Source organism: Macrosteles quadrilineatus, unplaced genomic scaffold (genome assembly GCF_028750875.1).
Source record: "Macrosteles quadrilineatus isolate MER2022 unplaced genomic scaffold, UCM_ALF_1.0 Scaffold_1__1_contigs__length_201487025, whole genome shotgun sequence".
Lineage (NCBI taxonomy): Eukaryota > Metazoa > Arthropoda > Insecta > Hemiptera > Cicadellidae > Macrosteles > Macrosteles quadrilineatus.
In genome coordinates, this window is record NW_026542594.1 from 149,388,416 (window position 1) to 149,404,938 (window position 16,523).

At 32.9% G+C, this 16,523-nt stretch overlaps 1 protein-coding gene across 7 annotated transcripts in view; it reads right to left on the reverse strand.

The window, feature by feature from the left end:
* Positions 1-16,523, reverse strand: part of LOC128987315 (uncharacterized) — a 168,233-nt gene that overhangs the window by 57,902 nt on the left and 93,808 nt on the right. For all 7 annotated transcript variants that reach the window (XM_054408111.1, XM_054408128.1, XM_054408144.1 and 4 more), the window contains 3 exons: positions 13,302-14,121; positions 3,112-3,427; positions 1,427-1,496 (listed from right to left, as the gene is read on the reverse strand). In XM_054408111.1, coding sequence (XP_054264086.1) covers positions 1,427-1,496; positions 3,112-3,427; positions 13,302-14,121 — 1,206 coding nt within the window. The remainder of the gene's footprint in view (positions 1-1,426; positions 1,497-3,111; positions 3,428-13,301; positions 14,122-16,523) is intronic.

Sequence of the window (16,523 nt, forward strand, 5' to 3'; positions counted from 1 at the left end):
TTCTAAATGAGACAGTCGAACCCCAACGGTTAAAGACGAAATTTCAAGGTTAAGTGCCAAATACTTAAAGAAATTAGAGTACCATACCAACTACCTTGCTTTGAATTTGTTGGACAACAGCAACTGCATATATAGATTGAAAAGATGCCATGTTTTGGACCTGAGTAGTCGTTTTTAGAAATTTATGGACTTTAAACTTTGTACCAATATGCAAAGTTTGTGTGTTAGCTTTATTGTTGGATAAAGACTAACTACTGACAGTGTTTAAATTTTATCATATTTGCTTATTGTTCTATTTTTGTTGAACAGATTGTAAATTAAATAACACTAGTGTCCCTGTTGCTCGAATTCGAGCAATTGCTAAGTATTACAGGCGTCATTTTAAAAGGAATAGCATTCATAATTTCTGATGACTTTAAAAGATTCGACTCAAAGATAATAAAATACTCAAGATGTACATAACAGATCGATAGGCTATAATCAAAATATCTTATCGTTTTTCAAAAGTTGATCTTGTTTTTTAGTTTATTCTACAAATAGCCTTACACACAGCGGCATTAGGTTGTCCATAATAACGATTACAAATAAAAGAAAATAAAAAAAACATTATTTCTATTTTTTCTCCTTGTTCTATGACTTTCTATGTTTCCATAGTTTTCAAATCGGCTCTTTCAATGATTACTAAGAAATGCAGTAGTGTTAATTCAGTTTTCTTTTTAGTATATCAATTTATCTAGGCTCTCTTGCTTTTTCAGAGTAATATTTTCGCCAACCAAAATTCAAATATTTCATTTCAACCAAGTCAGTACATGTTTGTAAACGGTGTAGCAAACTGATTAGCAAACTTATTTCCTGTTTAAAATTAACATATGTTCTTCTTCTCACTTTTAATTTCTGACAACAGCTGGAGTTTCATAACAATTTTGGTTATAACCTAGAAAATAATTAAAAATAAAAATACTTTTTTTAAATACCACGTTTAAACGCACTAGAAAATGGAAAATAATTTATAAATATGTCAACAGAATAAATACTTGTAAGATTTAAAACAAATAACTTGGGGTGCATGCAATGGATAATAATAGTTCAATAGGTGAAGGTTGTAAATTGGTGTTTTTTCGTATTAAATCTTAAAAGTAGGCTGTTTATTCTCTCGACATATTTATAAATTATTTTGTACTTGTTGGTGCGTTTAAAAATGTAGTATTTTTATTTTAAAATTATATAACTTTAACCCATAGTGCAAGCTGAAGATTTTTAAAATTGTGTTTTGGGTATCATTATTGGAAACAACTTTTGACGATCGATTCTCGATACTGATAACTATGTATAGGTGGTATCGAGAATCAACGCATCCACAGTTTTATGCTGTAAACAAACCAATAAGTTATGTTAGGAATATAAAGATTAACTTAGGAATACTTACTTGGGTTTAAGCTCTCGTGGGCACTATTTTTATAAGATCTTGATTTTGTCTCTGCTTCATTGATTAAAATCTAAAACAAAATTAATACAAATTGGCCTGTTTCTTAAATTTAAGAATTTGTCTAGATGTTTGTGGTAATTTGTTGTGTTTGTGGTAATTCAGCTGTGTGACATTGAGAAATATAGTCTGGCTGGGGTGCTTTGGACACAAAAACAATATTTCCTCCATATACTATGTATACAGTAGTAGGAGAAAGTAAAATGTCGGAATAAACATCATCACCTGAGTAGTCAGATCAAAATTTTAGAATGGTAGAACTAGTCAGCAATAATTGATGGAAGGTAATTATTTTATTTGAAACAAGGGGAGTAATCTGAGATGAACTAAGGGAAGGGAATAGGCCTATGACATTCCTATATATGTGTGGACCATCTTTGTGCTTAATTTTGGCTGTATCAGTTTAGAATTTAGTCGTGACAGCTGCCCAGACAGACACACAGAGAGTATTTCGGCCATTATTTATGCCACATACTTGGTGTTGGGCTTAAACTGTCACAAATGTATCGTCCTTTAATTTATTTAAGTAAGATTTTCAGTAAAACTAAAATAGGGATAGATATAAGGATAGAGTGAAAAGCTATTGGAATAGCCTAAATTATTGATATTTTGTTGGCACGCCATGGCACCTTGAGTTGAAAAACTTCGATTTTAAGTTATGGGCCCAACAAAAAGACTACGGCCACACTTGGCAACTTTTTTTCGCACGACTTTGTTGCAGTGACAAAGTTGCTTAGGGAGAGTTTTATTGTGACAATTAAAGGAGGATCCTGTTTATTCGATCTATCAGCAGATTATTCCAAAAGAGGGATGAAGAAAGAAGCTTAGGAGGAGATCACACTGATGTTTAGTGGACGTAAGAACGTTACTCATTTAGCCACTTCTTCAACATCCATCTTGACACTGAAGTTTACAGATTACTGTTTAACATTCGTTGCCTTGGTCGGGTCATGCTCTGTTCGCAAGGTGAACGACAACGACCGGTCAGGAGTTTAGTTGTGGTCATGGTCGGGATAGTGCGCGCCGGCCTGTAGGCCTAGTAACGCAAGGTAGCAAGGTCTGAGCAGTAGGCAAGGTGGTAATATGATGCCTACCACTCAATAACATTCCTATAATCTTTACCCATGTTTATTTATAACCAATGTTAAACAAAGTTGATGTGTAATGTTGAAAAGAGTTTTATCTAACCAACAATTATTTCTTCTAATGAACTTTAAAATTAGAATGACTTATAAGCCAGATAAAAAAGTCAATTCGTTAAATATATTTAAAGCTTTATTTATTTTTATTTCTGGATATTATAAAAGAATATCTCCCCCTCAGGCGTGAGCCCCCTGGAAGCTTGCGCCCCTTATGGGCCTCAGGTCTATTGGGAAATCAGGCCCTGGAAATGACCGATTGGAAGTTCTTTGGTTAACTTAAACCAACCACTTATTGTAAAAGCACTGCATCATGCAGGGCTCAATACATAGACAACACTCATATTTCATGCAACTAATCACAATTCCAAGAAAAATAATTATATAGTTCTTTTTGTCCAAAATTTACTTAAGTTAAAATAATTTATTTACATTTGATAAGTCTCAATATTAAGTACCTACATTAGATTATTGGGAAAATCCACTTACCGATACTTTCTTTTGTTCTTTCACAGTTTTTCTTCTTTTAAATGCAAGTGCATCATCATCATCATCTTCCTCTTCTTCATCATCATCTTCTTTATTCTCCCAGAAGCTACTAGTATTAAAAACACTGGATGACGGCTCCTCTCTGGTTGTAGTTATAATAGGTGGATATGATGTTGAATCTATCTTGGAACAAGTTGGCTCATTGGATCTTAAGGAATAAAATTGATTTTTAGAGGGATTAGACTGGGTCACATTTCCTTTCTTCATACGAAATCTAGTATTTTCTGGCTCTTCTTCTACTTCTCTATCAAAAAAGCTGAAATAATTATAAACTATAAGTTACTGGGATAAAAATAGTAATATTAATAATAATAAATCTTCATTCGCCATAAGTAATATAAGCCTACATTAAATATCTTAAATAACTTTTATGTCCCAGAAAATTTTGAATTAGGCACAAATTATTGTGGTCAATTTCCACTGATTCATGGAGGTACTGCAATTTATGTTAAACGTTGTGTAAATTATGAAAAAATAGATTTGTCTGATTTTAGCTTTAACTTTTTACTTGAGGTATGTGCTGTTAGATTGTTAGATTATGACTTATTAGTTTTATCTATTTATCGTACCCCTGATTCAAGCTTTACAGAGTTCTGTACAAAATTGGAAGATCTTCTATTGTTTGTTTCATCTAAACCTAAACTTTTCAAGTACATCGCCCTGGCTGGTGATTTCAATATAAACATCTTAAACGTTAATGATAAAGAGGGAAAGTATTTTTTGAATTTACTTAGGTCATTTGATTTGTTCCCAACCAATGTCAAACCAACCAGACAAACTGCTTGTTTAGACAATATTTTCACTAATGTCAACAATCAAGCCTTGCTTCACTGTTTTATTACTGGGGAGGGAATAATATCGGATCATGCTGGAGTGGTTTCAAAATTCTTGATTGGTAAAAATAAGAATAACAGTTGCTTAGTTAACAAAGAGGATTCTTACTATAGGAAACGCCTTGTATCATCAACAAGACTTGAACATTTTGTCAATAGGATAAGTAATATCGATTGGTCTACCTTGTATTCTAAACCTTGACATAAACTTAGCTTTTACATATTTTCTTAGGGTTTTAATTTCAGATTTTAATTTATGCTGTCCTGTTGTAAATGTGAAAAGTAATATTAAGATGAATAATAGATGTAATAGTTGGTTTACTACAGAATTGGAGTCAATGCGTAAATATTTATTGTTATAGTATGACAAATGGAAATATAGCAAGAATGTAAATGATAGGAACAATTTTAAAAGGTACAAAAGCATGTATACAAACAAGATAAGAGAAGCCAAAATCACAGCTAATGACAAACTAATTGCCCAATCCAAAAATACATGTAAAAAAGCTTGGGAAAAAATCAGAAAAGAATCAGGACAGATTAAAACATTTTCCAAAACAACTTTAACACCTAACACTCTAAAGAATTTCTTTACTTCTGTTTCAAACAACACACAAAATAAACTCTATAATGATGATAATGTAATTACTCATCTTGAATTGTTGAGTAACTGCCCTAAGCCATATTCTAATACTCCTGACATCCAGATATTTAAATGGACCCTTGTTGATAAACATAAAGTGCATTCTTTGGTCTGTAAACTCAGTGGTTCCCGTAGTGAAGATTTGTTTGGACTCTCCAATTTTACTCTTAAATACATAGTTAATTTTATCCTGGAACCTTTAACACATCTTATAAATTTTGCTTTAATTGAAGGAAAGTTTCCTGATTGTTTAAAAACCTCCAGAGTAACGCCAATTCACAAGAAAGGCGACAAGAATGTCCCATCAAACTATCGTCCAATAGCTTTGGTTCCAATTTTAGGAAAAATAATTGAATCATGTATGCTTGAGCAGCTTCAACACTTTTTTACTGTTAATAACCTTTTATATAAAGGTCAATACGGCTTTAGAGCCAACTGTTCAACCACAATGGCTGTAGAAGAATTAATTAACCAAGTTTTGCAAGGGTTTGAAGACAAGTTGGTGACAGGTACATGCCTTATTGATTTGACTAAGGCCTTCGACACAATCTCCCATCCCATTCTTCTTGATAAACTATATTACTATGGCGTTAGGAACCGTGAACTCAACATCATTCAATCCTACCTGGAAAACCGTAAACAGCAGGTCGTGATAGGAGATGATTATTCTGATATTTTGGAATTGAATGCTGGTGTTCCGCAGGGGTCCATTTTAGGACCTTTCCTGTTTTTGATTTTTATTAACGACTTTAGTTTTAATATCCCTACTCAATCAATACTTTATGCTGATGATACTACCCTGTTCTGTAAAGATGATAATGTTTTAACAGTTGAGTACGATCTTAATCATGCCCTAAACTGTGCTAAATTCTGGTATAAAATCAATAATTTGGCTATCAATGAGGAAAAAACAGAATACATTTACTTTTCACTAAAAAAAGATCAACCCACTGATGCTTATAAAACAGTCAAACTCTTAGGCATCCATCTTGACAACAGACTAAGCTGGGATAACCACATTACACAACTTTGTAAAAGATTGGCTAGAATAACCTGTCTCTTGAGAAAACTTAGATCATGTGTGAGTTTTAACACTCTAAAAATGACTTACTACGGTTTGTTTCACTCACAGCTGCTTTATGGTTTGCGTCTCTGGGGTGGTTCACACTTAGCTCAGAAAGCATTTGTTTGGCAAAAGAAAGCTCTTAGAGCCATGCTAGGATTGCAAGATCATGAATCCTGTAGGGATCACTTTTCCAATTTAAATTTGCTTACACTGCCATCCATGTACATTCTTTGTAATTTAATCCATATAAAAAACAACCCCTTAAAATTTTCTAGTTATTCTCATCCATACAACACGAGGCACAAAAACAACCTGGTCACACCTCAAATCAGACTTTCAAAAACTTTAAATAGCCATTTTTACATACAACATATTTTCTTCAACAAGCTACCCACTTGTTTTCGTGAACTACCTTTAAACCAATTTGAAAGAAAAATTACAGAGTTTTTAAAATCAAAAGCATTCTACACGCTGGAAGAATTTTTAAATAGTGACATATCATGTTTAGATTCTATAGGATATTGTATGTATTGAAATTTATAATTGATGTATGATCTATTTTTAAGTACTATTGTAACAATGCCTATTACAAAATTAATGGCTGCAATAAATCTTATTGAATCTTATTATCATTGACAAAGTCAAATTACAAAACATATAACTAAATAAATCACTTTATACATTACAAATAATCGGTATCAGCTATCTGACACATAATTTCTCCCATTCGCTTATCAATAACCATTATCATGGGTTCATGGTGGGAATACCTAAGATATTTTTATAGGGGAATCACATAAGCTGCAATAACTTTTGAACCGTAGTTTTTACAGCAATGGGGGGGGGGTTCCACTATTTTTTTTAGAATTATAAAGATTAAAGAAAGATCATAACATACTAATCTACTTATATACAATTCAGTTTTAAAAATATTAGTACAACTAAATCTAGAGTTCTACTGGGCCGATTTTATTAATTAATGGGTCGTTGGAAAGCTTAATTTGTGTAGATTTGTAAATAATTATGAAAGTTTGTTGTTGTTATAATTTTTGGTGAAAAATTTTTAAAAAAGCATGTTTTCCATAAGAAATACATTGAACACGGTGTTTTTCACTCTTTTTATTTGGGTGCGACTTTTGGCTGCCTTTTTTGAGTATTTCCGAGAAGTGCATTGTATCAATTTATAGGAAATTGTATTCTATTTCAGAATATCACCTTCCACTTTGGTCGATTTCCTCACCATTTAAGTGTTATTTGCAAAAAAGATAAACGACCTCCAAATTTATAGTAATGAGAAAATACTGAGTTAGGGATGATTCTGTTTAACTTTGTACATCTAAATCTTGACTTTACTGGACCGATTTCAGGGTTGCCACCATATTTTGGATCGACTTTGTTAATTAATGGGTCATTGGAAAGCCCATTAGAATTATAAAGAAGAAATTATAGAAATTATAATTCATGTAGATTTGCGAATAATGATGAAAGTGTGATTTTATTAAATATTTGTGGTGAAAAAGTAAAAATAACAAAAATACATTAAAAACTACTTTTATCAAGTTACTGTTTTCAAGTTTCTATTTGTAGCAAGCTTTTGGCTGCCTCTCTATTAAGTATTTTCAAGAAATGCATACTAGTTATTTGTAGTAAATTTTATTTTCTTTCAGAATATCACATCCACTTTGGTCGATTTCCCCTCCATTTAAAAGTTATTAGCAATAAGCTAAGTGATCTCCAGATTTATAGTGTTGAGAAAATACTGAATTAGATATCTATCTATAATATTAAAATGAAACAGTGTTTTTTTATTTCACGATTCTGAATCAACTACTCGACGGATTTTCATGATTTTTGTGTTGAAAGAAAGATAATTTTGAGAACTAGGGAATGTCGAAGCCATAAGTTTAGGGTCCCAGTTTTTTAGAAATTAAGTTTTAATTTTTTTAAAGCCTAGCAGGCGTCGCTAAGATTCTAAACTAGCTTTTGGCATAAAATAATTTGCTTAACATAACAGCTGTAAACATTCAGCTTTTGTGTCACAAATTCAGCATTTGGATAAAAATGTAAAGACATACTTAGGGTTGACTTATTTATACTACGTGTAATGCTAATCATTGATATGTTCATATACATAGTAAAATACTAGGATGTTCAAATTATTTTTTAAATCAATCTTTGTATTCTTCGATTTGTTTTAGAGCAATATAATTTGTTTTAACTAAGCTGGTTAAATATAAACTATAGAACTATGAGGTTATTTTATTTACTCTAATTTTGTCATTGGTTATAGGAAATAAGTAAGATTAGTAGAGATAATTAGACCACAGTTTAAACCACAGTTTTAACCAAAATTAATTAAACCACAGTACGAATCGAGGCTCTGTACACGAGTCTTAATAAAAAGGATAAATGCAAATTATTTTACTGCTACACTTTTCAAGAAAAATTAGGAAAATAACAATGTTTACATTTTTTAATTCTTCATGGTAGATTTTTGTTTACAATTAATGTTTGTCTGATTTAACTTTGTTTGGATTAGTCCCGGAAATATTGATGTCATAAAAAGAAGATCAAGAATAATCAGGAATCTTGATTTTAAATTACCACCACAACCTCAGCCGGGTTTTATACAAAGATAAACAGATGGATGACATAGATTTAACAAAGCATCAACATTGACCTAGGATACTGCAATTAGACAAACCATCCTTTTATGAAATCGTGTTCAGTTGTGGTTACGTTAAACGTGAAAATATCACTTTTATTTTAACTATGAATATGTTGTAGTTTAAATTAACTAATATGGAAATTACGATGTACATTTATTCAATGAGGGTGGGTAATTATCAAGGATAGAACTGATAACGATATGGATAATAAACATTGACAATCACGTCATTAGCTTTACTAGCGTGTTTACTTTTTATATTCCTGCTACATGTGACCAGTTCTTTTTTTCAAATGAATGTTATTTAAACCAAACAGCTGTTTCAAAACAAACTGTTATTGTTCTTACTTTTCTTTGTTTACACTTATTTTTATTTAGTAATTAATTCAGTGAAATTTATATAAAGGATAGGCGTGACGATTAGTTTTGATGTTAGGACACCAAAGTTAAATTATGTGTACTGTACTGTGAATTTTATTGGATATTATCGTTTTATTTTAGGTCGTTTCTATTCAGACCTACTGGAAATTGTGTATATTAGTTGTATTGTGGTGATAATAATTATGGAAGAGGCAGGTATGCTATGGAAGGTAGTATCGTTGACTAGGTCTATACACTTCTCAATTGACTATTACTCTCTCTACTGGAGGCTACTTTATAATCAGTGTGTGTCTGTGCGAATCGGCTGCAAATCTCACTTCAACGCTTTTCACATCGTAAAAATTGCAGAAATGCTGTTGCAGAAATTATCGGATTTAAAATGCATAGGCCTATGATGGAATAAAAACATATTTGGTAACACAACATTAGTTTACAAGATGATTTTTCACATTAAAACTGCAAGAAACTTTGTCTTTATCTGTGTAAACTAGCTGATCTGAATTGTACACGGTTTTAACTGACTACTGAATCCCCGTACGTAGGACGGGCTAACACCTCGTACTGTATTATTGTTAAACTTTGTACAACTAAATCTAGACTTATACCAGACCGAATTTCAGTGTTGCCACCATAGTGGGATCAAAAAATTCATGCAGAATTCATGGTTTTCAATGTTTTCATTGGTAGTTTAAAAAAGTTCATGGCCAATGCCCTCATATGATTCCAACACAATTTAGTTTTGCTGGTTTCATAATTTAACGTTAAGGAGACAGTTTCTTTGTGTGTCACTATTAAATAACATTTCATACAAAAAGTACAACTTATTTACAGTGATTTAAAAATTCCACTCCAAACAAAGTTGAAACAAAACAGGTCCAGCTATTCCAAATAAAAAATATTAGAGGATAAATTTAAAATATATTAAGACTAGGTCTAAATCAGTATTTCCAAAGGAATAAAACAAATATCCCGCTCACCTGGCCCAAACAATTCCTGTATAATCCACCCACACGAATGCCATGGAATATCCTGTATTCTGGTTTATCTTAATAGTCAACATACTAACATATGATTGGTTTAAACTACAAAGCTAAAAAGAAATCATGCACAGAATCGGAAATTGCGTTTTATTTTTATTTTGCATCTTGTTTCAATTCCATGCATGGTCTAAGTCTAAAACTTTTGTTTTTACGACTTAAGTCCCCACATCACCTTTATCCACACACAGGTAGGACTACTACTGTAATGATTTTTTAAACCATACTGTCCTCTGGAAGACTCAGCTGACATCAGTTAGCTAACCTCCTTGAAACGAAAAAGTAAATCGGTCCCAGGTCTAGGTCTTACCATGAGACCTGTAGTAATAGCTTATTCCTTATATGGGAAATTCACTAAAAAATGGAACTGATAATGTAGCACGTAAGCAGCATGGTATATTGATTCAGTACCTGAAATGTATCGTACCAGAAGGGTTGTCTTGTATCCAATTGTAAAACAGGGACTTAACACTAATACCGAAACCCCACCTAGGCTGACGTTAACCAAAACCCCCAGTCTGTGAGACCCCATTTGAAAAATAATGGACCCCGCTTAGAAACACACAAACCGAAACCCTCGGTCTGTGAGACCCCGCTTTAAAATACACTAACGCTGGGCTTCTGAGACGGACATGTTATGAACAGACGACCTGTCAAGGTCACGGCACCCATGCAAAATGAACAAATAATATATCAATAGGTAGGGGAGGAAAAGGGGGGAAGGTATTGGGGGAATGGAATCTACCAAGTAAACAGTGTTGCCAACATGTGTTTTTGAAAATTCCCGTGGGCCTGTCAGACCGGGGTTTCGGTATTAGTGTTTATGTTCAGTTCACGGTATGCACTGATCGCGGGAGATAATTGTGTTATTGAAGTGATTGCAGAAGATATTCACGGTTTTGCCATGATCACAGTAAACATAGCTTTCACAATTTAGCTGTGACCACAGAAGATGGTCTCTGTTTTGCCATGACTGCAGAAGACATTAACAATTTTGCCGCGATATGGTGGAGATCATGTGTACAATATATGTATAAACCAATAGTAGTATTATAATTAGTTCTTTAAAAAACCAATACCAATAATTAATTTTTGCCCAACCCCATTTCAAAATTTGTAGCCTGGCCTGATCTTAGGTAAAAAAGTCGGTCATACTTATCCGGCCTTAAGAGGCGGTACATAAGTGTCACAAGACGATACAAGATAAATTAACCTCTTACTTAGGTCTTACTTAGACAATGTGATTATAACAATTTATTCTAGTGATCAATATTCATTCACGAACAATTTGGTTAACACAAATACGCAGTCTGCTGGACTGGTATCAGCTGGTCGGCTGGTTAGTATCTAAGATCACATTGCATTTTAATACAGCAGCGTGTTTCCCAAAATTTGGTTCAAGTTAACCGGATGTTTTGATTAGCGGGATTTGAGATGTCTTAAGTCTGTATATATATATATAGGTAGTCCAAAAAGGATGCTTTTAAAATTAATATAACGCAAATGATTTTACACATAAATTTTACTGACACGTTTCTGGACACTTTCAAATTCCCCATTACAAAAAAATAACCTTTTAAGTTACAAAGTTGCTAGTAGGCTATATCAAATCAAACCATAAAAATGTAAAAATAAAAATAAACACATAAAAACTAAGAATGTAGCAGACTTTGAAGCACTGATGCTCTTACGGTCTCTATGTTTTTGGAGTAACTGCCGTTCGTGGAAGTCCAGTTTATTTACCGTTCATGACGGACCCTGCTGTCTGAAATGCAGTCGCCCAACGTGATATTGATCTTCTACAGTAGAGTCCCACAAACTCTGCGTAATGTGGACTGGAAGGTTGCCGAGTCTGTGATATGCAGGGTTATCGGAAACTAGGGTTAAAAATAATAACAATACAATTTTTAAGCTTTTTATCCGCCTTTTTTATTTATCTATCTATATATTAATAGGCAAGCATGTTTCTTTAAAACCTTTTTTCTCAGCTTGTGTGCATCGTGGGGTAAATCTGCGCATACCGTTAGAAAGCAATTCTCCTGTAGGTGTGCAGAATCCCTTTATAAATTTAAATAGGCTCAAAGATAAGCACAAAAAATGAGATTGAAAATTTGAAAAAATTAACATGGATTTTATGCGTTGCCATGCTGGTGACGAAATAACAACGAAATATAAACAGAAAATCAAAACAAATGGAAGAAACTCCAATCACATGTTTTATTTACAGTGTGGGGTGAAAATAGAGAAGTGAGTACATTACATATTTTTGGTCGAGTTTCGACCACTGGACGACCTCTCGTATTTATATTACTAGTCAGTATTAAGTCATCAGAAATAGTACAACAAATCCTTGGTATGAGTTGCGATTGATTTGACTTGAGCTGGCTTCAGTCCATATTTAACTTGGACTCAAAAATCACAAATTTTCTGAGCCAGGTGATGGCCGAGTTATCCAGACTGCCGGGTTATCGAGTGCCGAGTTTGCGGGACTCTACTGTAATTAGAAACCAGTCCATTAGTTGTCGAAACATGTACCGTTGCACTGTTTCTGAAAAAGAAACTGTTCCGCAGCAAAAACGTGGTGCTCGACCGTCCACTGAGCCATCTTGTGACAAATTGGATACTATGGTCGACTTACCAACAGGTAGGTGGTTTTATGGGCGGCAGTGGACCCGACCCTCTCCCCCTATTAGTACTACGCTGTTCAAATCCGACCATCCTTTTGCGTCACCATGTAGATTACAAATTGAAATAAATGAAATAATGAATTTATTTCCTCCAAGCATTCAATTTAACCTTGACACGCAAATATATCTTTCAAACAATATACAAAGTTATTCAAATACTTAAATGTTTACAAAACTACTCAACTAGGAATAAATTACAAGTAAATATGGATCCTATTTTTTTTTTCAGTGCAAGATAAGTAAGGAATTTTAATCAATCCAAAAATCTAAAATTATAGATGGTTTGACCTACTTTAGATATGGCTTGACAGTGTGGGGAGGAACTTCAACAAAAAATATGAATCGCCAACCTTGTCCCACCACAGACTTGCAGACTAGCATTCACAAACCTAGGAATCCTCACAGTGGTGTCTCTCTACATACTTGAAGCCATAAAGTATGTGGATGAAATAAACCCCCCAAGAAACCAAGACCTGCACCACTACAACACCCGTCATGGCTCCAAATTTGCCCTACCAGTTCACCGAACAACTCTTTGGGAAAAAAACCTTCCTACACCGGCTGCAAACTGAGGAACCATCTACCTGACTACCTGAGAGACCTGACTGGCAACAAGCTACACCAGGAGTTGAAGAAGTGGCTAATCGCAAGACCCTTCTACACAATAAAGGAATTTTACAAAAATTATTGAAATTAAAACATACAATTAGTGAATTGTATTGACACTATTGTAATTCTTAACGAATGAACAATAAATAATATTGTATTGTAATGTATTGTATTTAAAAAATAAAAATCGATAAGTATTGACTTACTTTATCAGATGTGTGGCGGCTGCTAACGAAATGCAAGACTGATTATCATCATTGTCATCTTCCTGGTTGTTTGACTGACACAATGGGTCTGGATCACTAACTGCTGCGGTTTCCCCAAAATCCCTTGTAACATCAATAAGAGTTTTGCTTGTCCTGCTAAATGGCTTTCTGAAGATCTCAGGCTTATCAACAGGGGGTTTTCTTTTTTCAGGACAGGCCGGGGGTAATTTGAAAGTTGGATTAATTGGTAATTTTGGTTCCACAATGTTGACAACTTTGACATCAAAGTTGTAAAGCAGCGCATTTGCCCTTTTAGAACTTTGGTTATTCTTAGCATTGTCATCATTTCTTGATTGAATGACAGGTTGAAGAAACAAACTGCTTTCAGTGATATGTGATTCGTTACTACATGGTTCTTTTATCAGTGTAGTTTTCTTCTTGTCGGAATCGGAATACAAATTTAAGACCTTTGGTTTTTTTCCTGGGGATATGCTTTTTGGTCCATCTTTTTTTATTGTAATGTTTTTTGACATCTTTTGTGGGCTATATTTTATAGCAATGTCATCTGACATTTTTTTGGAGCTGCTTAAAGATGAATTTGAAGTAGAATCTTTTTTTATGGTAATGTGTTCTGACTTCCTTGGTGAACTGCTTGATGAATTTGAAGTAGGATCTTTTTTTATGGGAATGAATTCTGGCATCTTTGGTGAGCTGCTTAAAGATAAATTTAAAGTCGGCTGCTTTTTTTCTTTTGATGGAGATAAAGATGCATCAAATTTTTGGAGTTCTTGTTCTAATTTTTGAACTTTTATTGAGCAGTCTGAAAAACACCATCAATTTATGTCCACAAACAATTTATACTTAACAAATTATAATATGGGCAATGATAATCATATGAACCAATCTGAATACCAAATATATTTAAGACAATTTTTAACATTAAAAACTTTATGTATTTTGTATTTGAAACTTGAACAAATAAATGATGTTTTGTTGTTTATATTAAGTTGATGAGAAATATATAATTTTTTGTTGTTGTATCATAGATGAAGTAATATAATGAGATAGGCAAACATATGGAGTTTAGCGTAGGCGTTTTTTAGCCTAGTAGTGTGCTTCTCCTAGCGGCAATATCGAGCCCTGAAAATCTGCGTTACCAACGGAAGCGCAAACAATGGCATTGTTTCCCATTGTACATGCCCAACACAACTTCGAGAGCCCGGTTGCCGGTTCATGGATAATGTTTACTGTGTCTGTTGCTTGATTTTTATAACCTCGCAGAGGCGCAGTGTGTGTGTTAGAGTTAATTGTATTACTTCATTTATTTTATTAAATAAACATTTAATACCTATACTAGTGGATATTATGTAAAAGAAGTATTATTTTCATATTAGGCCTAATTTAAACTGATTTAGCATGCTATATTTGTAGTACACACAAATATAGCAAATATAGCCTTTATGTACATTTATTTAGCTGATATAAAATGTTAACAGTATATACAATTTATTTGATTTACTGTTATAATTATTTTAACCTTTAATTATTTACTTGGTTGAGAAGCAACAGAACTCTCTTTACCTTTGTTTGTTTACTTTTCTAGTTAAAAATTCAGAGTTTCCATCTGTTTTATTTTTATTTCCACCTCACCAAGTTGTTTTAGCGAATTTCCCTATAAGAAGTAGTCCCTAATATGGAAGTAGCTATTAACCAGTGTTGGGGAAGCTACTTTTAAAATGTAGCTAGCTACAACTACTGCTAAATTTCCAAAAAAGTAGCTTAGCTACAGCTACAGCTACAGTTCCGAAAAAGTAGCTAGCTACAACTACAGCTACAATGAAATGTAGCTATAGCTACAATTTTAGCTACTTTTCCAAAGACGTTACTTTTTATTCCACGCACATTAGGTAAATGTAAAATTAATTGCAACTATATAAACCTAACATTACAACAACAGAACCAAAATAAGTTTGTTGGGTGTTCCATCATATTATTACTTATTTTGAAATATTGCATTATTTGTAAGCATCTTATATGTAAATTTCATTAAGTTCAAAGGACATACAACCAAACTATATTTTAAAAGCTCATTTTATTTCTTTAATATATAGATTCATTTATAGATGTCTTATATCAACAATTAAGACCAATAAAACTGTAAAACGATTATTTAAAAATACTTTTTTGTGTTACAGAGCCTAGCCTACTGAAATTGGAGTTTATTGCCTTTTTTACTTTTAATGTTAAACACGACATTGCTATAACTTTTAACCATAATGATAAGTAACTTTTGTTCTATGAATAACACTTTTCAATGTCAAGAAATCATCCTTTATTGTAATTATGCATAGGGCCAATTGTGCTTCAACCTAGTTGGTACAGAAAACAGTATTCAGCAACCTATTCTGAAATCGGCTTTTGATTTAAACATGTTGAAATTTGTAAATTAAAAATAACATGTATGTCTACTTGGCTATGTAACAAGTTGGCTATAGTAGGCTTGTTCTTTCAAGGACTAAACAGATATATTCCTAATAATTGAACTTGGAACTTGGTATTCGTCTTAAATCATAGCATAGCCTAGGAATAGTCCTATACAAGAGCTGTTAGCAGGAGTAAACTATGCTATTTTTTCAATCTAAGTTTCATGTTATATGGGGATTTTTTCGTTACAATTATCATGTAGTCTAGGCATATCTTAAATCTCATCAGGTAATTTCCTCTTTGTTAATTTAGTAAGCCTTTGAAAAATCTTCGTAATCTAACCAAGGAAGGGCTTGTGATGATGAACCACAAATCAACAGCTGAAGCTAGACCAGCTTTCTCATTATTTTAAGGTTTAGTGTTGGTTTCCATTAAAACCCAAGTTGAAACACTATCAATATAACAAAGAAACTAAATTGATAACTAATTTCCCTGTTAATCACTTGCAAGCATTCAATAGCTTCTCTTGTCACCGGTAACGTTTGAACGTCGTCTGCAACTAGCGATTTTATTTTATCTGACAGTAATCATAGAGTAGTAAATTAAGGAAATGAGAGCCAAAAATGTGGATAACACTAATTTAATAGCCTCCATGTCCACACAACGTTGTACTTGTAATAGGGAATGAAACGGCTGCAACCAGCTGTGATTATAAATTAAAAGTCATAGTTTGGTATTAACTATCTTTATAAAACCAAAAGTAAATATTTACAAACACAACATAAACAAATGAATATT